At 37.3% G+C, this 24,238-nt stretch overlaps 1 protein-coding gene across 7 annotated transcripts in view; it reads right to left on the bottom strand.

Annotated features, from left to right (window-relative positions):
• LOC138064098 (3',5'-cyclic-AMP phosphodiesterase 4D) overlaps positions 1–24,238 on the bottom strand; it is a 402,077-nt gene that overhangs the window by 88,764 nt on the left and 289,075 nt on the right. For all 7 annotated transcript variants that reach the window (XM_068925073.1, XM_068925074.1, XM_068925077.1 and 4 more), the window contains exons 3-5: positions 22,205–22,241; positions 17,453–17,526; positions 16,607–16,656 (exon numbers count right to left, since the gene is read on the bottom strand). In XM_068925073.1, coding sequence (XP_068781174.1) covers positions 16,607–16,656; positions 17,453–17,526; positions 22,205–22,241 — 161 coding nt within the window. The remainder of the gene's footprint in view (positions 1–16,606; positions 16,657–17,452; positions 17,527–22,204; positions 22,242–24,238) is intronic.

Below are 24,238 nucleotides of genomic sequence, written 5' to 3'. Positions count from 1 at the left end.
ACATCTTGCCCTTTTTTCCCAATGTGAAGATGGAAGACTTTCAAAAACGGTTTTAAAACACTATTCCTAGAATGAAAACTAAACTACAAGGCTATGGCGAGTTACTATTTGAAAATAAATTAACAACTGATTGTATTTATTACGTTTTGAAATCTGTGCGATGGATACTGTTAATCTGCAATATATTTATTTTTAATAAGCAATGGATATTTTGACATACGGTCATTTTTTCACCAAAAGGAAGATGAAATTATTTACCTCAGAAAAATTGCTCTGAAAGTTGAGAGGGAAAAGCAGTTTAGGCCACAATATTGCTGTTTGTTCATTTTAGTTTTTAATAAGTTTCCTCACTTCTGTTCATAGACAGTTGAATCTTTACAGTTAACTCTGATTTGCACCTTTTCCAGCAAAGAATCACGGATCCTCTCAGCTACAATCTGCTTTAAGTTTAATCGGGGACAGGGGGAAGGGGATGAGTGGTTTTTTGTTTTCGTTTTTTCTTTTCTCAGAGAAGTGAACAGGATGCATCCATGTTTCATGTCTGAATGTCGTATCTGCTTAATGATCTCTCCTGCACTTTGATATGCGACGCTTTTTTGCCTATATGAGAAAAGGGCAGCTAAATCTTTAAAATGAATCACTGTTGTTTCAGAAAGAAATCTACCTGGGACAAAGAGTTTAAAAGAAATTAAAAAGAAGTTCTGGAGGCGTAAAAGCTGAATATTTGCCTTGGCATTTTAAGTGTTATTCAGCTAACGGAGGGAAAAGAAGCACATCTACATGATGTTTTTTGTGATTTTTTTGATTCCTTTCTAAATATTTTTAAAGGGCTCTGAAATGCAAGTTCCGTTTATCAGTTCAAGATTCCAGTAAAACGAGTTTTGCCGTGTGAACCCTATAGCCATATTTCAATATATAGTTTCATTTTCAGCAATTCAGGTTGTCACTTTGTTTGGAGTAAATCATGACAGCAGGCAAAAACTTGTTAAATACGCGTTTGATAATGGAAAGGCAAGCTCTGTTTGTGGGCCCATATGCTTACACACGGTCCCTTAATTTATTTTATAAATTTAGCTATCATCAGGTCTCTTAATCTGTGTAACATTTTCAATGGTATTAAATTACTTTAAAATACTCCTAGTGCTGCCTATACTTCCAGCAGGCCTCGACATCATATGGAAATGTTCATCCATGATCAGTTACACTAGGCCACCTCTCTGTCAGTGAGATAACACAGGTATTTTTGTGGAAAATTTTCCAGCTCTGCAGTGCTAGGGGCTGTATGCTTGTAAGGGTTTGAATGGCAGCAAATCACTTCAGGCGGTATTTAAATACGTACTTATCTTCAGAAACTTGTAAACAGCAGCACCACTATTTTGTGGTAGTACTGCTTAAGCTAGTTCCAGGTTTCCAGCCTACCCCACCGTTGGCTGCTTAACTCGGTCCCTGTGCTGCCCGTTCAGTTGTTTTCAAACAAGTGTTCGAGTGGCTGGCTGCATGGTGAATCAATTGGAAAACTGACTGACTGAAAAAAAATCTGGAAAAATAATACTGGTTATTTTTCAGTCAGTTTGGCTCCTTGATTTTTTCACCCTGCATCTGCACAGACAACCCGATAGCTTATTGCAGGGATCAGTGAGGGAAAAGAAATGAGTGATAGCGTCCAGTTATATAAACTGACCCGATGTTTTGAAAATACATGTTTAACTATGGCCTATGTCCTATGTAAATCTACAAGACCTAAATATATGCTGTAAGTTTTCTGAAACAAGGCTGAAAGTGATTAAATCATGGGAAATAAAAAGAATAATGGCTTATTTTTAAACGAGTTGAATTTTAGATGTGTCACTCAACTGAGCAGTTTAAAATGAAGCGGAATGAGCCTGTGCGTCATACTGTGAGGGCAGATCAGCAGAAACTAGAAACATCTAGAAAGTCAAACGGCCTTCTTTGACTGAGGTCCCAACTGCAAAAGAAAAATGCTCCCGCTGTTGCTAACACTTCTTCTACAGGAAATGTAGACAGGAAGTCTGTAGCTTTTCAGAAAAAAAAAAGGTTCCTGAGGAGCATAAAGATTAAGTACAGATATAGCATATGCTTCTTTCAGTCCACTATGCTATCTAGCATGCATTACAGAGTTTAGCTGGTAGGCCTCACTAACTTTAAATAAGGTTTCAACTCCCTACAGCTGCTTCATTCCTTTAATTACCCAAAAGAAATTACATTAATTTAATTTTAGAAGCACTATTTCAGGCATAATCTCAAAACTTTTCTTTAAAATGGGATTAATGTCCATTTGCATGATCTGTATTAGTTCATCCCACTTTTTAAATCTGAGATATTTATTGTGGAAGTTGCATTAGAAAACATCTTGAAATATTTTCTCTGGAAGGTAGTACTTAACATCTTCTTGAGAGAAGGAAGGGTATTTTATGGCTTATTTTACATTTTTGGCTGGATAGAATTGTTATTTTTATTTGAAGAACAACTACAGCCCAGTGTGAAAACTTTTATTTTATTTTGATCTTATTCTTTGAAATTTTATTCTTTAGAATACTGATTTCAAGATTTTTTATTCTGCAGAAGGAAATGTAACTCTAGTAGACATTTTATAATCGAGCTCTTCAAGATCAATCCATATGTGGGAGAAAGGCCTGTGGTACTGGCCTCTCACAGAACCGTCAAATCCTAGAAATAATTTTCAAGAATCAGTGTCTGTCAGAAAACCTGCCTAAAGTATGAAGTAGAAACCTCCTGTTATTTTAACAACTAATCTTCAAAGAGGTTCTTGGAAAATCTGTGCTATCTTTATTAGCCTGTATTTTATAGATGAGACTAACATCATCTTTGGAGAAAATAGATTTCAAGTTAGAACTGATAAGTATTTCAACATACCAGGTCGTACCACAAACACGTACTATATGTTGAAATAACAGTTACTTCTTTGAGCAACAACTTTGTGTTCTAATGGGTATATGTAGACAACAGCATTTATAAAAAAAAATCAAAACAAAACAAACAAACTTGTATCAACAAACAGCAACCAATGTGACTTTCTTCTTTGAAATAAGGAATGAGGCTACAAGGATCCTCTTTGTATCTTCTCCCATGGGGGCTTATCTTGGCTTCATATCATACTGCCAGCTGTACCTTCTAAAGAAAAATTTATCTCAAAGTAAATTGGGAAGGAGGTGAGGCACAAAACTTAAGGTTGAGTGTAAACTTGCAAGGAGAATAGAACTGTAGTAGATCAGAGATAAATACTGTAATAGACTCATTGCTATTGCAAGTTCAGGTTTTACTCAGCAAAACACGGTCTTGCAGACTTCATCATGAGAATTAGTTAGAGCAAAGCAATCACATTTTGGTTACAATATCATACAGTGAAAATCTATGGCTCATAAATAACATGCTTATATATATTTCCAAGTAGCAGAAGCATATGAGAAGTAAGTGGTTTCACCACCTCACTATTACTTTCCTGTGTGACAGGCTTGTACATAGTAAGTATGCATGTCAGCCGCTTGCTCTGCAGCCGGCTTGATAGCCTTGACCTGCAGGGACTCTAATTACTTCAGAACTCTAGAATCCTTCTCTGTCCTCCTCCTCTGGCCTGGTAGATAGATTTTCAGGGTTGCAGTCTGAGTAGAGTATGATTCAAAACAGCCTTTTTATCTGACATGCCAAAAAATGTTGAGGAGAACAGAAGGGAAGTATTTCTGCAGCTAATATCCATCATACAGATCCTTTTAGCTCAGCAAACAGACAGGACAGAATACAAAAGACAGATTTAGGGTATTCCACTTCCCAGAGCTCAGAACAGTCTGATCGTTGCTGCTGCTTCTATTTGCCAAACTCAAATAAAGAAGAAACAAACCTGCCCAAAACTCTGATTTTGCTTTTTCCCTTTAAGAAGTGGGATTTAGAAGCTTTAAAAATAACAATAGTATTGAAGACTCTCTCCAAATAACGGTTGGTTTCTTTCCTGTCAGCTGCCCCTCCTCCTCCGTCAGACCTTTCTGCATGCCATTAATAACAATTGGTTAGCTTGTGTAATAGGTTGTGTCAAACTGTTTTCCGATTTTCTCCTTCGTTTCTTTGGCAGTGGCTTCTTGGGCTTTTGCTAACTGTCGTCTTTGCGCTCCTTCAATTAAAGACTAATTAGTCAATGGTTGCTACAGTATGTCATTAAGCACTAGCATGTGGCTTACTGAATGGATACAAGTGGGATTTTTAAATGTCTACTAATCCAATAGCCACTTGTGTAATTTATTTCTGAGTTATTTCTTTAGCATAGTAATAAATAAGTTATCTAGTGGCAAAATTCACTCACTCAGATGTATTCCTACATTATTCTTCATTATGAAGGAAAGAAACCCAAATTATTATTCTATGCCCTAGGAGAGATTGGGTACCTTAATTTATTGTCTGTCATCTTAATTTTTTATTTGGCTTAGAATTAGTTCAACTTCATATCTAACTTAGACTTTCAAAAATAAATGTCAGTTGCAGAAATTAATTTAAAACACTGCATGGGGAAAGAATCATGAATTAGATCTTCAATATACTACTAGTATTTTAATGCAAATATTTGGGAATCATTTTTATTATTTAGTTTCAACTAAAACCAAAGCTACTTCAGTAATTCAGAACATCATAATAATGGGGATAAAATCTAGATATTCCTGATGCAAAAAGATCTATCCCTATAGGAGTTGGAGCTGAACCTTCTTAACTGTGAACAGATTAAGGACTATGATAAAAAAAATATTTTTTCCAATGTATTAACAGAAGCCAGAAGTCATACAGCTCTAGAAGCCTGCCTGAGGAGAACTATGGCTTGTATTTGAGGAGGAAATTTTAAAATGTCATACCAGGGACTTTTTAATATTTAGAGTGAAAGCTCTCCACTAAGAACTATTGGGTTTTTCACTGCTTCCTGTCATTGCTCCCGAAGTCCCAGAAACAAGTCTGGTAAATTACTTGTTGCTATTGTTCCTCAGCAGGCTTCTGCGAGAAAATGCCTGATGGTATTTGGAGCAGTGCTAGGCTGCCTATAACTGGTGCCTCATTTACAAATAGTGACACCCAAGTAGTGTCTGCTCGGTGATTCTCAAAGTCTCACCTAGACTCCGGGGAGTTGGGGCTCCAAAGACCATTCGGGTTGCCTCGTGCACCTGCCTTCCTCCACGGACGGTGCAGAAAGCCTGCTGCTATACAGAGGATTTAATATACAGAGCCAACCAGAGCCAGCTAATTGGAAACATTAAACATTGGCATATCTGAATATGTGATTGACTGAGGTCTACTTGCATGCAGTCCTGATCCCATCACCACAAGGTCTTCTGAGGTTATTCACCCAACATAGGAAAACAGGCTGATGGTGATTGTCTGTTTGAATAAAGGTGTTAGAACCTATCCTGAAAGCAGAAGCCTGAGCTGTAGGCTCTTCTTATCTTCAGGATTTGAATCCATTGATCCCAATTCCCAAGAAAGTGCAGTAAGCACAAGTCAATTTTCCTGCAGCCAGAGCTGGACTTACTCCCTCCAGTTGAAGAGGAGTCACTTTGCAGCATGTAATACAAAATGCATGGGGTCAGAGAGAGAATGAGCAAAAAGGAGGCCATCCCTGTAGTCTGCTGCTGAGGTCACTCCTGGAGGAGATGCTGTGCAGCTCTGAATCCTACCTAAACTGAGAACACTACTCCCAGGGTTATTTATGCACTTCACCTGAGCATGGACAAAATACGATGTGTAGGTAGGTACCTGGGGAACTTTCTGGTCTGCAAGAGAGGTGCTATTGTTCCTCCTTGTCTGCAGGGCTGTCTGACCTTGGCTGCTGGGTGCTCTAATTCATTGCCTTGCTCTGGCTCTGTAATGAGGAGCTTGCATATGATCAAACCAGACCTTAGGTACTTTAGTGGGTAGTCTCAGTGTAGCCCTTAATATTTAAATGGATACTCAGGAAAGTGAATAGGTTTCAAAAAAACATTTTCTGAGTAACCTGTTAATGGAAAAGAGTTCTGCTTTCAAATCCACCTTTTCTGTTGGAGAGAAGACAATGTCACTGATCACAGATGTTAGAAGCCGGATGAAGCGTGAAAAAAAGATGCACTCAGGGCTACATCAGATGGTCATACCAGAACCCACATCTACAGACAGCTTTATTTTCTATATACATCAGCCAATGGGCTGCATTCGTAACAGAAACAAAAAAAATGACATTGACAAGAGTCCTGTTTTTTTTTCAGATTTTTCTCACTTCACTCCTACAAACCAAACCACCTTTCACTCTTTCCGTTGTTCTGCTAGTCTTATCTATATGGTAAATGCAGTCTGGGATCATGTAAATTTCTCAAAACTAACAGTAAGTGACACAACTGGGCTGAAAAGAGAAGAGTAAGCACACTGAGCTTATCATCCAGTCTATCTTTCCAGTAAAATGGACAGTTTTGGTGAAACAGTTATAGTGATTATTCCAGAAGCAGCAAAACACCACCCGCATTTGACTTTAAAGGTACGAAGCTGCATCTGTGTCAGGTTGCAAACCAAATTATCAATGTAGAGATAATCCAGATTAGTCTCTCTCATGTTTTCTCTTTGAACTTGAGTAGGTATTTTTGTTTCAGCATGCCTATATTCTAACTATAAAATGTGTTAAGTGCATTTCAAAACTAAAGCTGTACTACAATGTGGTCCTACAGAAAAGTAACCAGAAGTCCTGGATAAAATTCACAGGCAGAGGTCAGTTTGGGGCCTTCTAGTCTCTATGCACTTAGATAGCTTAACCACACGTTACCACCCAAACTAGATTTTTATGAGATCTACTAAAATACATTATGGCCAAGTGATGTGGCCTACACTGCAGAACAACTACACTTATTTTCTTATTGTTGGTTTTGGATAGATCACTGGGGAAAATGCATCTTTTCAGAATATGTGTTAGCATTTTAAAATATTGTAATAAAAACTGCCTTTTTGCCACCACTGCAGACAGGGTAAGTCAACGTTTAAAAATATCCTAGGTGATCCGGATAACTGTTCTCATACTTTCACTATAGAGAACGCCTGAATCACTCAACAATTTTTTAAGATACTGTACAGTAGTCAAAGATAGGGACCACTCTATCTTGTACTCTGATTTTGTTAACTTCCTTGAATATGAGATAATAAACAGCTGATGTTGTCCAAAACCACATCAGTCTTCTTCCTGCCTTTCTGCCTTGGGAAAGTTAATCATTGTTTAACAAATTCATAGAACTTAAGCCAGCACTAAATAAAAACTACATTTTGATCCTTTCATTCAACTGGAAAAATTTTGCAGCATGAATTAAAGGTCTTCAGATCAAGGTGGAGAAAGCATTCAATAAGCCTGCACAGATGTGCACTGCCATTGACAGCAGCCCCCTTAAATCAAGGAAGGGGCTAAACTAGGGGCATGAATACTATTCACTTTAAAAGGAAAATATAGTTTATTAATTTTCTTCTCAAGTGACCCATTTCAAGCAGGTACTTTTTCATAATACCACATGGCTGTGCTGCACAAATTGTGACACAGAGAGATAGTTTTGAATTGCAAACAGGCAAACAGGGCCCCTGTTTATGAATATCAAGTGCCCACAAACTCTGCACGTGCAAGGAAAGAAGCTGCTAGTTCACCCAAGGAAATGGACTAGTGACAGCCTGGGTGAGGAGGGCACTCCTGTCTCTCCAATTCACTGCTTGTTCTCTGCAGATGCGGTTTACTCTGGGCAGATGTATGACTGAACTCAACTCCAATTTCTGCCATGTACCTCACAAAGCAATAACGTTTTCTTTTCATTGTGGAAAAGGAGGCTGTAAATGAGACAACTCTCCTTTTAGCTATCATTGCCTATCTAATACCTTTAATGATTAACTGGTTGTGGTTTTCCAAATCTGTGTTATTTATGCAAAATATTATTCATCATTTAAAAAAAATAATGTACAGGCCTCTGTAAGCTCCTTTGTAGTGATGAAGGTTGGGTTCAACTTCACTGAAGTTAATGATTGTCAATCCTTTATTCAAAGTACTTGTTGGAAAAATGTGAGCTCATTTTTAGAACAGAATAATTGAAACTAGCTAAAACACAGGATATCTGCAATTGGTTGGTTACTGCCAACCAGTTGGTTCACGAACTATGTGGACAGGCTGGAGGGATGCCACTGGAAGCTAAATGTATATTCACTCTGGAGTTTCTTTTTGCCTGTTATCTGAATGGCAGGACAAGAACAAACTCTAGCCCATAATGCATCACCCCAAATATTCAAAAATATCATTTTTTCCTCAAACACATACCTTCGTAATAGAGACTATCACATAAATGTGAATTGGGATCTGCTCCAAAGTAGCAATAGAATAGAATACTTTGTAGATTTAGATGTATCTTAGATTTTACCAGCAGCAGTAATATTGCCACGTATTCAAAATATATATACCTTTTCAGGAAGGCACTGTACACTATGTAGACCAGTCATTAGGTTTTTAATTCCTCTTCCACCTCAACCATCTGTTTTTACTATTCTTTCAGTATGTAAAGCCCTGAGATCAGTATCTCATGTAACTCCAAGGTAAGGATGCAGACCACAAACAACATTCAATATTATGTAACAACTGCTTACCAAAAATGCACAAAAGGCTTTTAAAACTCTGTTGCATATGAAGGACTACTAATCTTTTTCCAATTGCATTCTTATGTTATGTATTAATACTGAAATTAGACTTATTAATCCAAAGAGTGGGTTACAGTCCACTATTAGTTGTTTTAGGTTTTAATAAAATATATTTTTTTCTAAAAAAGTACATGCCTTTCTTGCAGGTTATTTTCCTCAATTTTCTCCTCTGCTGTTTGAAATTACCTACTGAGCTTCAAAATGTTGTGACACTGTTGACACTAAAAGGCCATCAGAAGTAACAGCAACAAAAGAAAATAACAGCTGAAGAGAATTAGCCTCCCCACATTGGCCTGTCTTACACAGAGGCCAATAACACCACCAGCCAATCTGTTTAGGAAGGAAATGACTTCTTTAAAGAGGATAGCTAGGTTCCAAAAGGATGTTATAGACTGTACACAAAGAGTGGTGGGTAGGATTGCACACATGATAACTAATTGAATATCCATGCGAGAAAATAAGGTAAATAAGTAAGCTGAATTCTACAGTACATTTGATGTCAAGTACTTCAATTCAATATAAAACAGTAGAATGTTAGCTTAGGGTGTGAGTTCGTAAGATACTTTTTCTTTTGTTTTTAAAGGTAGGAGCTGAGTTGGAAAAAAGTAACAATGAAATTTACTTGATATATATCTGATCGACAGTGACAAAGAGCACTTGCCTGTATATGTGCTATGGGTATCTTCTGAAAAACACATTATCCAGATTCCATTAATGTGAAGAGCTCAGCCTAAGTATAACCTTCCATATAGTGTTTCTTTCAAATTGTCAATTACTCTCTCTTGTTCCACCACTCTTCACATAGCATAAAATCCACAGCAAATGAGACTGTGTTATTTTTATGTTATCTATCTGAGAAATCAATTATGAGGAATATGGCTACTTTTGCCTAGTTCAATTAAAGGTGAAATTCCAAAAGCATTTGCAGAAGTGAAAAAGACACATTTAACTGACTCTCAGTAAGAATTCTGGTCCTGAATGCAAGCTTTGAAAATATTCCCTAGAAAGTAAGTTGAGGTGGGCTGGCATTTGTGTGACAGTGACTTTCCTGCATATAAAAGCGCTTCTAAGTATTGAATTTAGCCACTGGCAAGGTATACTGTTATGGCTGCTTGCAGTCTGCAGCAACACATCTGCTAATTTCTCAAAAATTAGATGCAATTTACCATGACTAAAGGATGTGAAAACGCTACGAACTGCATTTACATTTGAAAATATAAGACTCTGTGGTATTTACCCAGATATTCAAATAATTTGCTGAGGTGAGTTATATTCTGTTAAAATAGGCACAGATGTATGGGTGTAAAAAAAATATGAAGAACAAAACATGTACATGTTTTTCACCAAACTGCACTAAGAGCAAAAGTCATTTTACCAAAAACATCTCCCTTCTCTTTAAAAACAGGCTGTCAGGTTTCTTCAGTGCTTCAGGAAAGCACCCTTTACTCAATTAACCTCATGGAGAATTTCAGAATGTTTTATCTTTGGCCTTTGCCAAAATTTGGCAGTACAGTTTACTGTAGGAATACTACTCTGTAATAAGATAAAAATATATTCAGTGGGCAAATGAAGTGAGAGTGGGAAGTGCTCATTGTAACTACAGTCCTGCTGACTAAACCTTGAGAAGTGGTAATATGTACTGCAATTATACCTTGAATAGAGCGTGTTTTATATATCTGCCTAAACCTGGATATGAAATCTAAGGTCTTCAGCGTTTTAAAATGTGACACTGATATTTCAATACAAGGTTTCTTTTGTTAAAAATCTGAAATAGTGTTCATTTGTAAACCTCTGTTCTCAAGGCCATTAGCATCCATTCAGTTCCATATATCCATTCACAAGCTAGCAGCAATTACCTCAGTATTGCATGAATTAACCTCTGTGAGGCATCTTTTGTTCTTTGCTGTCCCCACATGAGTTCTCACGTTTATTTTATCCCCTGCTGTGCTCTGGTAGAATCACAGACACAAGAAAAGATAAAAACCGTTTAGATTATTTAGGACATCTCCATGCAGTGACAGACTGTACAGTCCAGACAGGTCAACAGGATATTCAGCACTTTACCTATTAGACTTTTGAACAACTTACAGCATATGCTGATCAGGAAGGTTTCCTCTTATTCAGCAATAATTCAACACTATTTTAATTCCATCCTATTACTCAATAAAGCCTTTAAATTACACAACTGGCCACATATTTGTATTTAAATGTGCGTGCATGGGTGTGTGTGTATAAAGCAGGACTTAAACATTTTTGGTACTCAGATTTATATCTCCCTTCCCCTAAGCCTTCTAGTCATTTTCAATCTGCTTCTACTTACTTATCCTTGCTCTGCATGCCAGGGAAGCTACAGCAGCAAGATGCAAGGGTACTTGCTCGCCAGGGGTTCAAGCATATTTGACTCTCCTTAGAGTCATCCAGTCAGGCTGGACAGCCCTTTCCACACTTTGCTATGACTTAGTCTAAATCTGTGTGTGCGCATGTAAAGTTAAGGCACATGAATGAGAACTATTACATTCTTTTGGAGACATACATTTGATTTGGAATTTCACACTTCAAAACTGAAATAACATTTTGCATGTGATTGGGTTCACATTTTCAACGGAATTAAGTACAATGATTCAGAAATTTCTATAGTTAAATTTAAATAGAGCAATTCCTCACTATGGAATCTGCAAGATTGTTAATGGACATAATTCTGTCTACGCATTTGGGTCATAAAGGGCTTTAGATTTCTATGTAATCAGGATTTTTTTTTGTTTCTTGCTACTGTTAGTCCTTTGACTAGTAATCTTCCATTACCTATACGATACAATTCACGGCAGAGGGATGGTCTGCATGCCCAGTGGATCTGAGTTTGCAGAGGTGCAACTCTCAGAAAAGGTTACCTCCTATTTGACTACATCTCAGGATAATCTATTATTCTCAATACCGTATGATATGACCTTCTGATTTTCTTCTGTAACCTTTGTTTTTTCTTCTTCTCATCCAGTTGCTGGTATTTAGGAAGTTATCTAGTCTATGTGAATATGGATGTTTAACTTACTTTAGTGTTGTCTGTTAAGTGTATTGTACTGAAAGCCAGGAGATAATTAATTAATTAACTATATATAACTATTAAATAATGATTGATTATAGTTCTAATATAATAAAATAAAAACTATAGCAAAAGACCGGTAGATCCCATTCCACAACCTTCATTAGCAAATCTGAAGCTATTCAAAGCAAACCATGTAATATGTTGCATAAGCCCTATGAGAAGCAGGCAACTGATCCATTTAACTAACAGGATATTGGATTTCTGCTGGATTTAACATGCAGAACCATACAAAGTGCATAACTCTAGTCCAAAGAGAAGTAATAAAAATATACATTAACACATTAATTCAGTTTAAATGTATATCCTCATAATGTTTGCAACTAGTTTATTTCTTTTCCTGACGCTAAGCCATATGCTTCCTACCTTTTAATAAATGAAATGTAGAAGTATTTGATGGCGTGTTATTGAATAATTCCACATATTCTGTTCTATCTATGTGATGAAATAGGTTTGGGTCACTTTTTAGTGAAAAATTTTAAAGTGTAAACAACTTCTAAAAAGTGAACTTTTGCGATTAAGTTTTATTTTATTATTAAATTAACTGGTTTATTTGTTATACATACACACCTTTACTTAAAGGCCCTTTGACACTATGTTTGTAACCTAAAGGGCCAGTTATATAAGCTAATTTAAGTCCACTTCAAAGATATTTCTATTAACAAGATGTCTCTCTAATATGTGTGTGTGTGTGTGTGTGTGTGTGTCTGTCTGTCTGTCTGTCTGTCTGTTTGTCTGTCCGTCTGTCTGTCTGTGTACATGAATCAGATCCTGTATGATTTCAGGTTAACAAAGACTTTACTTTCCAGCTAATCTCTGGTTGTGATAGCATGCAGAGGCTCTTCTTTTGGAGAGACTTACCTCCTTTCGCATGTATATTTTTCATATAAAAGCAGCTGCCATACTGAGTTCACAAATTATAATTAGCAGACAGAGAAGTTGTGAGATCTCCTATCTGTTTTAAATCTGATACACACTAAGAACTTACATGGTTCCTTCAAATCTAATTCATATGATTTTCATTTAGAAATGCATATATTAGACCTATACTAATCAAAAGATATGTTTCCTCATTTTTTCATCAGTGAAAAATCACAACTCAAAAGCTCAGTCTTGGTTTCACAGCTACAAGTATTTTTGGAAAATGAAAGGTTATTTATAGTTCACTGGTGATATTAAGAGAATTAGCAACCTGACATGAGGCACCATCACATCGCTGCCTTGAAAATGTGACTCACTGTGAGAGGAACCCCTCTTCTGGCTGCAGAACAGAACACCAGGCGTGGAAGAACTGTACAACAAACACGGAGCTATCCCAGGCTAGCCTTTTAGGGAGCAATGCATCTCCCTTTAAAGAGGATGTCTAAAATAAGTCAATTTGCCTGTCTGCTTGTTCCTACTGACAATAAAGGGACTCTAGAGAGCCTTGACAAGATAGAGATGTCTACTTTCTAGATGTCTAAAGCAGGTAAGAAAAGTGCCAACCAAGAGGTCTATTGTTATATGAAAAGCTCCCACCTCCCGCCCCCTACTTTGTCTGGGAAAGGAACGCTCGGCGTGCTGTAGCATACCTGGCCCTATACTGAAGATCAAGTATGCCACTGATATTTATTGACTTTTTTTCAATGCAGTTTCTGAAAGGGATTCTGAAAGGGATTCAGCCATTAACTTTTACACATTTAAAAAGAAAAATCACTGCAAATTTTAAGGCCACCATCATCATCTCCAAGTTCAGGCTGGTAGCAGTATTTTATGGCACGGTTGCTACGCTTCTACTCGATTGAACATTTTATTCCTGTACTGCCGTACCTCTCAATTGCACTGTTTCCTACTTCTTGCATTTTCTCCCACATGTATTCCTCAGGGTGAATTCTTAAAATAGTCAAAAAATACTTTTCCATCTAAATGGGAACATTTTACCCTTGCGATTTTAACTTTTCTTTACCAAATCCCTTTTCATCTTTTTCTTTTTCCCATATCTTCTGCCATAGTTCCTTCTTGCTACACTTTCCTTTTGCTTTCCGTAATCTTCCCTTTCGTCAATTACATTCTTCCTAAAGCACTTCTTCCAGGAAGGCTAGTAACTTAAACCCTCCCTTCTTAAGTGTCGATTTCTCTTTTAATATTGACATTGTTTAGTGATGCTGTACCTTCCAGTCACCTGTTTTATTACACTGGTAATCAGTTCTTGCTGAAATTGCTAGCTGTGCCATCTGGATGGTGTGAGGGGCTCCACCTGTCTGGTGTATTACTCTAGATAGTCAATGACTTAAACTGTGTGAGCAGCATGGACAGGAGGATTTTTCAGCAGGAAGGACTCTGCACAAGCTGCATCTCACGTATTCCTGAGAAGAATTCAAAAAGCATGATGGCATCTGAAAGGGCTTTAATCATTCTAAGAAGAGCAGGAGAAGTGTTTGTAATATATTTTTCTTCTTAGCATAGTGCCTTATTGCAACATGCTTTACTAGGATTTTATATGCCCCAAGAAAGCACCTAGGCATACTTCTGTGCTTACATCATGAAATTTGTTGCTATGGAAATATCAAAAACAGGCTATGACTAAGAATGGACGAACCCATTTCGGCAAAATAGTATCCAGCTTCAATCTTCATTCAACAGCTAAAGTGAATTGCAGCTATTTTCATGCTTTATAGTTTCATGCTTTTAATATTTCTTCTGTATCATTAACGTCTTTTAGCCTCTTATATCCAACTCGCACAGGCCCCAACTCACCCAATTCAATGCATAGTTTGGGCACAGCAGTTCCAGTAGCTTCTCTGATAAATCAGATTAAATTAGATTAAATTACCCTTACTCTTGTTTCCTTTAAATTTCTTGGCACAGAAACATTTTCTAGAATAGTTGCACCACTGACCACACTACCTTCCTTCTAAACTTCAGATGATTTATTGTCTCTGACATGTACAGTGTACTCTGGAGATTAACTGAATGGAAACCTTCAGATCAGTGGGGAATTTAAAAAGAGCAACATTAACTTCCAGCAGAGCGTGTCTTGGGTCCTGCTGTCTGAGCAGTTTCTCCTCTTGGAGAAAAGCAGCAGACTTCAGGCAAACCGCAGTAGGAGAGCATATGAGGTGGGCTTGCTGTATGTTCATGTGCATGCATATCTTCTGTTCTGGATATCACATTTTCTTTGATTATCAGGGATTTTACTGTAAAATAGACTTTCTAAAGCTAGTTCCTTGGAACCACAGGAAAGAGACATATTTTTCAGAAAACTCTGTCTGCCCTCCATTTAAGATAATAGACTTCGGGATGACTGTGCTGAATGAGACAAGTAAAGCTCACAATTAAAAATATGTGAAACATCTATCAATAATTGAAATGGCTCATGGATGGTAGTTTGAAACCAACATCCAGAATTACCTCTTCAAGGAATACATTAACAAAGGATTTTACAAGAAGCAGGTCATGAGCGATCTATGCGTTTATTCTCTGTCATCCGCCCTCCCAATTTATTTAATTACTATGACTTTAAGGATGATTGCAAAACATTCTTAACTGAGGATGCTTTCCTGTGCATAGAGTGGATTTATAAGGTTTAACCTTCTGTTCCCGATGAGCCCTAAGCACAAATGCTCAGATTACAAATTGAGTTCCTTGGAGAATAAAAAAGTACAGAACTCCCAAGGCTGGATCTTTTAGAGGTAAATGTGTATATGGTGTGTGGATAGATGAAAAAAACTAAGCATTTTATCACGTTCGAAGCCTAAGAAAAGAACTGTTGAACATGACAAAGCCACACTTCTCTTCAAAAAAAGCTAAATTACTGTTTGTTCCTTGAGTTACAATCCTATTATACAACTAAAAAGACAAGAGTTTGAAGATAATCAGTAAAAATCAAGCCAAGTTCCAGCTGGAAAAAAAAATCATGTTGAAAATTCTGGAAATGATAAGTTTTCTGTTTAAATGATAAATTATCTGTTTACTAAGTGTCTCTCCATGTTTATTTAGTTTTCTGTTTAAATGATAAATTATCTGTTTACTAAGTGTCTCTCCATGTTTATTTAGAGGCAAAGCAAATGCTCTCTTAGTCTACCAGCATGCCATTGAGGATGTAACTACCTGGAAAATTACACTGTGTAAGAACACATTGATTAACGTGTATTAACAAAGATGATGTGAAATAAGGTGTGTTCCCATAAAGATACCCAAGTTGCCAAATACTAATTCCAGCAATACCAATACTAACCAAAAGTGTTACAGAGTAAAATTTTAAAAAGTGATCATGTAATTTAGGATCCCGATTTCAAGTTCATATTTCTTTAGAAATAAGTGTCTTTTAGAAATAAATTGTTTTTCTTTTAAGCACCTAAATGTTATAGAAATAGAATCACTACAGTTAGCTTTGAAAATTTCCCCTCATTGCCTAAAGTTTTGTAATGCCAAGACTTTGCCTCAGTATAACTACAGAACTCCACCTCCCAAATAAAAATCAATCTGTTCTTCATATCAGTTCTTTCTACTACATTTAATTGCAAAAAGTTACTAATGCAGGTAATCATGACACACTCACACGCTGATCTAGGAAGAAAAATGGAGAACAAGGACCATCATGTCAAAAAAAGAACTACCAAAAATTTGAGAACGAACTGGCGGTGATATGTAACCAAAAATATTTACAACTACATGACTCAAACTCTCTTTAATAAAATAGATGTAAGTATATAAAAGAATATTAGGTTACTATTTTAAAATTCAATTTTCATTGAAACTTAAGTTTTCATAAATGTTAAATTTAGAAAACCATGGTGCTTTCACAGATGAATTTGCAATCACGTTAACTTCTCTTACCTGTTATAGTTGCTTTGTTAATAGATGGTTGGTTACACATTGGTGACCGTCTGATAAGGAAAAGAAAAAAGGTATAAGCCTGATAATCTTATAGATTACTGAATCTTTGAACAATCTAATAGAAAATACTTTTCCTTGGGAAGTTATTTGGAGCTGGAACATACTGTCATTGACAAGAAAAAAGTTCAAATATTTGTTCTAGTTGAAATATTTCTTTATAGAATAGATATTTCTTTCTAGTGCAGAAGGAAATTCACAACTCACCCTCAAATCTCTCTCCAGATTGGGAACTCCAGCAGGGGAATATTTTAAGAATTTACAAGTTCATTAAAAACCTGCACCTTACCCAGCACTTGTACCTAGCTTGAAGTTTGATCCGTATACATATTTATCATTACTCTAACATGGCCATTGTAAATTATAATTTGTTTCATTTTGTTTTTTGAATATATATTTTGCAATAATCTTTAGGGCAAACAGCTCAGTGTATTGTTTTGCTCATTTAAGAAAGCTAGAATTTGCTGGACTGATACAGTGAGGTAAGGATGGGTGGAGAACGGCATCTTTAACATATAACAAATTTATTGAAAATCTTTGAAAATCCACAAAAACCACTCCAAGTTTATGCACAGACAGAAATAGAGGAGCAATTAGTAAGCGATGGGGCCCTTGTCTCAGCTATCAGGTATAACGGTTTCAAGGGATTAATAAAATCATTAGTCATCACATGATTTATACAATTTTAGTGACAGACTGAAGTCTGCAACATCTAATCTTGTCATTCTTCATTTCAAAATTTAAAAAGTACCACTGCAAAAAGTTTAGTCTCAAAAAACTGACACTCACTTGCTGGGTGCCCGATCTTGTAAATTGGTTAATGCAGCAAAGTTATTCCGTACAGTACGCAGGCTGGCCAGCACCTGGAACAGACAAAATGGTTGCATCCTAAATTTCTACATAGGTAAGACTGATTTATCTGCACTCCACTGTGCTGACAGGAAAAGGAAAGGACATTGCAAGACAACTGTAAAAGGTTTCCAGGATTGGTTTAATGTCTGAGGCCTTTGACCATTATTTAACAATAACATGTCTGTAATGCAAGAGCAATCATTTCTTTCTTTTTTTTTTCCTCATAAACAACTCATCATTTGTTTAAAGAGCCTTACTTGAAGAGGAGGAAAGTTTTTCACAGAATACTACTTAGTTCTCTAAAGTGACCATAAAAGCATTCATGTTTGGAAGATAATAGCCCATTCAAGCCTATTGCTTCATGCATTAGAAATGATTAGAGAATTTTCCATTTGCAGCCCAGCCCCCACAAACCTCAAAGGACAAAGGGAATGAGATTGTCCAGCCTGGCAGGAAAAATAAAAGTGGCTTCCTTAAGGGGTCCCATTCTTATGGGCACTTTGGACAGAAGGCCAGAGTTAGAGGAAGGTATCACCTGAGCAGGTGGGAAATGTCTGAGGACTCCTGCAAGATCTGCCCATGGAAAAAGGTGATACAAACTAAGTACTTCCTGTCTGGGCTTCCTTCTAGGCAAGACAGCAGCTAAAGGAGGCAATAGAGGAGTGTCTTCTTGTTGTAAGTAGCATATGCAGTCTCCACTGATGGAAATTGGATAAATACATCAAATTTTGTACCACGTAAGTATAATACGATACATCTGTCTGACTAGGGAGCAGCAGTTTAGCAATGTCAGAGAGGGAACCATTAATTATTTAGAACTTGACAGGGAATGAGAGGAGGCAGCAAAACTAATCGCTGATGTGTCCCTGTGGTAGTCGGTCGTGGTTGTTTCTCAGCCCAGACTGGTTTGGTTCCCTGGACAACCCACGCATTCGAATGAGACTAACAAAGTTGGGAATGGGAATGTGGGCTCTTGAGGTCTGAGTCAAGGAGGATACAACCCTGTCTCCACAGCCCCTTACATTTATAAGTGAAGAAGCAAGTGGGTTGGAAGCTGGCAACACATAAAGGACTTCTAAAAAGCTTGTAACAGACAGCAAATATTCAGGAGAGAATCATGATTAGCAGAGTCCAAGTTACTGTAGGCAATTCCCAGATGGGTTAAATTAATACATTTGTTGCTTTGTTAGGGAGTATCCATTTCATTATGTTTTTCTTTACAAAGATCAGGACAAGGAGGCAAACATACGTATTTTACATTCGGCACTGAATGAAAGTAATTTTATTCTATAAAATTTGCATTCCCAGGATATTGTGACATTAACAAATGTTATGTCTAGATGATGGATATACCTAGATGGGAACGTGGCGTGAAGTGAACAAAACAGGACTGGAGATGCTGTGTTCGTAAAAGATGAAGACAGAAAATACTAAGAAAATGCTGAGGAAGTACATGAGAAAATATTTTAAAAGGAAAGGATGAGCTAAAAGTGGAAGGAGAGAAAGGATAAAAGTAAAAAAGTTAGGCATGTTAAAGAAGGACGTACATTTTATTGACTGCAGTTAGTTTTCAGTTCTCTTTGGTCTGTCTGTCTGGGTTCTGATCTACCTATGCCAGGATGCTGAGACTGCTTGTATGTGCTGTGGTTATTAGAGGCAGCGCTGCACCACATATAAACACATCTACGTGGCTCCCGGAGTTGTCTTGAGTCATGAAAAAAAGTAGTCCATTTTCCTGGCTGTAAGTTCCTACTCAATAAGCCCTGTTGGACTCAAACTGGCTATATATTCAGGTGCACCTAGAACTGGGAGCTGACTCCTCAGTGAGTCGCCTCAGATACAGCTATGCTTATTAGCTCTGCCTCTGCTGGACCTAAATAAATGTCTCTGTACCTGCTGCACGTGAACCTAGTTGAGGTTTGTGTTACATCTGAAATAATATGACACTTAGAACTTGGACTGTTGAAAAAAGGAGCGTGCAGAGCTGCAAGACAGCTCAGGGCCAGTTACGAACTGAAGCTTCGTAAGTCTAGACCCAAGCCTGGGCCCCTGAAGAGACAGCAGGGAGTCTCTGTTTAGTTCAGATCACTATGCACATTGTCCCGATTTTTCCACTGTCCGAGTCATTATGAATCCCTGTTATTCTAGGAAGTGGAGACTTGACTGTATAACTTGTATGTCCCTCTATTTTGTTCTTCTGGCAGGTTACATAGCGATTTTCTTGGACAAGGGGTAAAATGTCCAGTATCTGCCCAGTGTTCCAGCTGCTATAGCACACTACGAGCATACCTTGGCACTTTCTGCAAGTGCAAGGGGTCTCCACAGACATAGCAATGAACATAAGAGTGACAACAAACCTTTGGCCTTTGGTTGCAGTGAATTCTGATGCTAAACAACTTGATTTATTGAATATAAGATTGATTATTTCTGCATCTATAATATTAAGCAGCAGTTTATATAATAATATTCCCATTTCCACTTTTTCATTATAATTTGCTTTAAGTGACAATTTCTCTGACCACAGAGGTTCCACTTGTGCTTAATGTTTCCAGAGTTAGAGTTCTGAGCAAAAAAGGCAACCTGCAAATTAGGTTTTAATCTCTAAGTAAATAATATTAAGTTCAAAATCAAGTTATATGTGAATAGTCCTAAGCAGATTAAATTATTCAACCCTCTGTGGTGTTAAAAGACTATAAGGTTGGTTCTTAAATTTCAAATCATTCAAACTATGTTATTTTGAAAAGTGAAATTCTAAGAATTAGAGCAGCTGGTTTATGTTATTTTATAAGGAAGTGCAACTAATAATATCATTGTGATAGATTTTTATTTAGTTTACTGAATCCTATTTCTGATAAAAATAGTAAATTGTCTTGTCTGGGGCCAGATGCTATGTGACAGGCATAGCATTCCTCATTGCCTCTGGTAAGATAGTATGCAACTGGGCTACCATGGTGATATGGTGATACGCTGAATAGTGATTGAAATGCTAAAAATTGAACTATTACCACCAGGTGGCTCACAATCATATGAAACAAGCCTCCTGCATGACTGAAGAAAATAAGGACGTTTTGAAATAAATAGAACGTGTTCCACATGCATGTGTCACTAGGAAGTCCCAAATTGGTTAAAACAGTGCCTTTGCTCTTTGCAAAACAAAACAAAACAAAAAGAATCTACATCAGGAAGTACTGCTCTTATTAAGAAGAAACCAAAACGGTGGTTTATTTGAGGTATATGCATTATACTAGCATGTGGGGTCCAACTTCTGAAGTCCTCAGTGAGGCCCTAGTACTGCTAAAGAAAATCTGAGGGATGGGCCCGGTGCTTATCTGGAGTTGTAGTCTATGAGCAAGCTCCACAAGGAGATGGGATTTTGCTCATACAAATCATTTTTCGATAAGGGCTAATTTTTCTTAAGAGCATAATCAGATGTCACTTCCACCAGTGAGGCACTTCCCCTAACCTCTCGACTGCGTTTCAATTCTCCTTCTGTGGGGGGAACGTGCCATGTGATAACTCATCTTGTGAGTACTCTTAGTCCTGGTCAGTGCAAAGGAAAACGGGAGATATAAACCACTGCTAACAGTGTTTCACACTGAAACAGCGTTAAAGTGTTCAAATAATCAATTATGACACCTTGGTTCAAGTAACATTAATGTCCAACTGCTCCTGCTCTAATTGCAGAAGCACATCCATCTATGTCCACAGGAATACCAAACCACCTTTAAAGCAAATAGCGTGTTTTGTCTCAGAAAAAAATCAGTGAATGTGGTGCAGTATTTGTTTTCTGAGGAATACTGTAACCTGACTTATTTATGTGGCATAATTTGTGATAAAAACTCAGATGGAGATAAGTATAATGGAGAATTAAGTATATAATAAACTATTAAATAAATATTCATTTTGCATATTTAGAGCATTAGACTAAAGCAACCTGCGTACTCAAACTTCAGTTGGACACGGTGTTCTTATTTCAGACTGTTGTGTGACTCAACCTTTCTCTTTCTTTTCAATGCCTTAAAACACATACAGCTTCCTGAATTTTTCTTTTTCTCTAGTTAGGCTGAATTAACTTTCATTCCTATCTGCTACAGGGGAAAAACCTATTATCATGAGTTCAAGGACTATGAGGGTTAACTTTCCGTATATGACAAGACAGCTCTTTTGCTAAAAATTGGGTAGTTTCTATCCAAATTACACAGAATTTTGAGTTGGTATTTTATAGAACCCAGAAGCTGAATGGAAAAATCAAACTAATAGATCCAGCTTTGTGAAGAAACATAAGCATTCTGTGTAAAACTTATCTGTCGTCTAAAAATTACCTTGAATTGAACAGGTAAAAGATGTCCAGAAGAAGAAACCATGATTATAAACAGCTATAGAGTAACAGAGAACGCAGATTTGTTTTCATCAGTGCATAGTACCACTGTGTCTGCTATGGTATTTGAAAGGAGACCAGTTTCAAGATATTTATCACATTGCTACTTTTGCAACTTTTCAGGTAATCAAGAGCATTAAGAAAAGGAGAGGTATAGGTAATAGAATAGGAAGATTATTACTTTTTGTATAGAGGGTTTTTTCCTGTTGAAAGCAAGCATGTATAATATTAACAGTGGAAAACAGTTGATTTGGTCTTTCTGGCCTTTAAATTGCAAGATCATGTGAGAAACATGGCAAAATTGTGCCTACCTGAGCAAATGGTGTCACAATCAAGTCATCTCCATGTCTGAAAAAATGAGCAAAGCTGAAAGTTAGATATTACGGAAAACTTTTATCACGGCTGCTGCTTTAATTAGAAATAAAATTAGGTTTTACAGTTCACCGTAGTCAACTCCAGTTTCTTCTTCAGCAGTTACGCACTACAGCTGCTTTAAAGGTTCTTTTGAAAAGGAAAGATCGACGTACGTATTGTCCAGTGGCCTGACATGTCTATGGGATGGCTGCTGCACCAGTCAGTTCCTACGGTGCCCGCTGGACAGAGGAACAAACAGGACAGACCTCTGGAGATTTCATCCCAAAGGCTCCCCCTCCTCTTTTCTTTTTCGCTTGTTTGGAATTAGCTGGAATGGCTTTAGCATAAGAAATAACCAGGTTTGCCTTAACAGTTGGAAGTATCCAGAGTTATTTTCACTGGCAGGGCCCAGGGCAGCTAATAGGGAGAATGACTGCTGTAAGGGTTACTAATAGATCATTTGCGAGCGCAGGACAGGCTAGTAACTGCATATGACTGGGGACTGCATCACACACTAATAAAAACCTAGTAAAACTTTTAAACTGACGCACACATCTGTAGTTATAGGGGGTGTTACCTAGTGTGTGCTGTTGCTGTGGCAACCTCACCCACACCACACTGGGTGACGTAGGAGCGAGCCGCTGGGATGACGTGCCTCAGTGGAGAGGGGAGGAAGGAGAAGAGGGCTTTCAACTCTTCTGCACTGAAAAACTTGCGAGAATAAATTGGCTTATGTTGTGAAGTAATTCCCACTCACCTCATGAATAAAATATTCAAGTTACACACAAAGTACCATGTGTAGTCACAGCTTGTGCTAAAGGAACACCGAACAAGCACAGGAAGAAAAAGATGGGAGACTGAACTACGCGCAGATAGTCATTCTCCTCTGAAACACTCATGAAACTGCGACTGCCAATGAAGTGCTGGGGTGAATGCCCGTAACAGATATGCAGCGTATGGCAAGCTGTCACTTCCAACAGTTTTCAAAAAATATAATCTTGAAAATGAGCTGCCGTTGAGCTCATGAATCACATGGATAACGCTGAGCATATGGAGTGAAGCCTCTCTTAGAGACCCGCAGGAGGCCACGGGAGCAAGCACAACTTTTAAGAGTTTTCAGTTATCGCATCTAGCATAAGACAACAACCAAAAATGAAAATTTCCTACACCAAAATCTACTGTGACTCTATTCGCTTATATTTTTCTGCAGTGGGTTCACCATGATGAGCTTTCACATCTGAAATAATTCACCAGAAATTACCATTGCTTTTGAGCTATTTTCATATTCTTTAAAGTTTTAAGCATAAAGTATGAGTATTTAACATATTTTAAGATTTCCAAATTGATAAAAATCTAATCACAAGAAAGCTTCCTGTGAAATGCAGAAATATGATTGACAAATCAGTTGATTTAACTTGCTACAAAATCATTCTTATAATTTACATACTGCCCACAAGATAGTATTTGCAGGTATTATAGTAACCTATAAAAAAACCCAGTAAATACAACCAAAAATGCATAAGGATGAAACAAAGCTCCCCAATATTAAAAATGATCACGACACTTAATATCTCTGTAGCTGCTTTTATTGCCATCTCTCTCATCTCTCTTGTTCCTATTAGTTGAAACAGAGAATTAGATTTTTACAGATCCTATGGAAGAGGTCTGCACTTTAAATAAGTTATTTGCAGGAGCAGTTGGAAAAGGAGTTGCTCCAGGTGCAAACACAGTCCCAGACCGAGCAGAAAGAGTGTAAGCCCGATCGCCACACCAAACTGGAAGAAACCTAGCACCATGGGAGGAAATTAGAGGCTTTAATTGTCTAATGAAACCAAATCCAATTAGTTATTACAGACATGATCAGCCTAGGGCAATAACAGGGGAATTAATGACCAGTTGGGTTTAATAGCTATTCATATTTCTGTTGGGTCATGAAAACATCAGGAAATGCCTTAGACCTTGATTTTTTCTTTAGTTACTCAGAAAGCCTC

The sequence above is a fragment of the Struthio camelus genome, chromosome W, assembly GCF_040807025.1.
Source record: "Struthio camelus isolate bStrCam1 chromosome W, bStrCam1.hap1, whole genome shotgun sequence".
Taxonomy (NCBI): domain Eukaryota; kingdom Metazoa; phylum Chordata; class Aves; order Struthioniformes; family Struthionidae; genus Struthio; species Struthio camelus.
The sequence above is the reverse complement of the archived record's forward strand: the minus strand, read 5'-3'. Positions and strand labels throughout refer to the sequence as shown.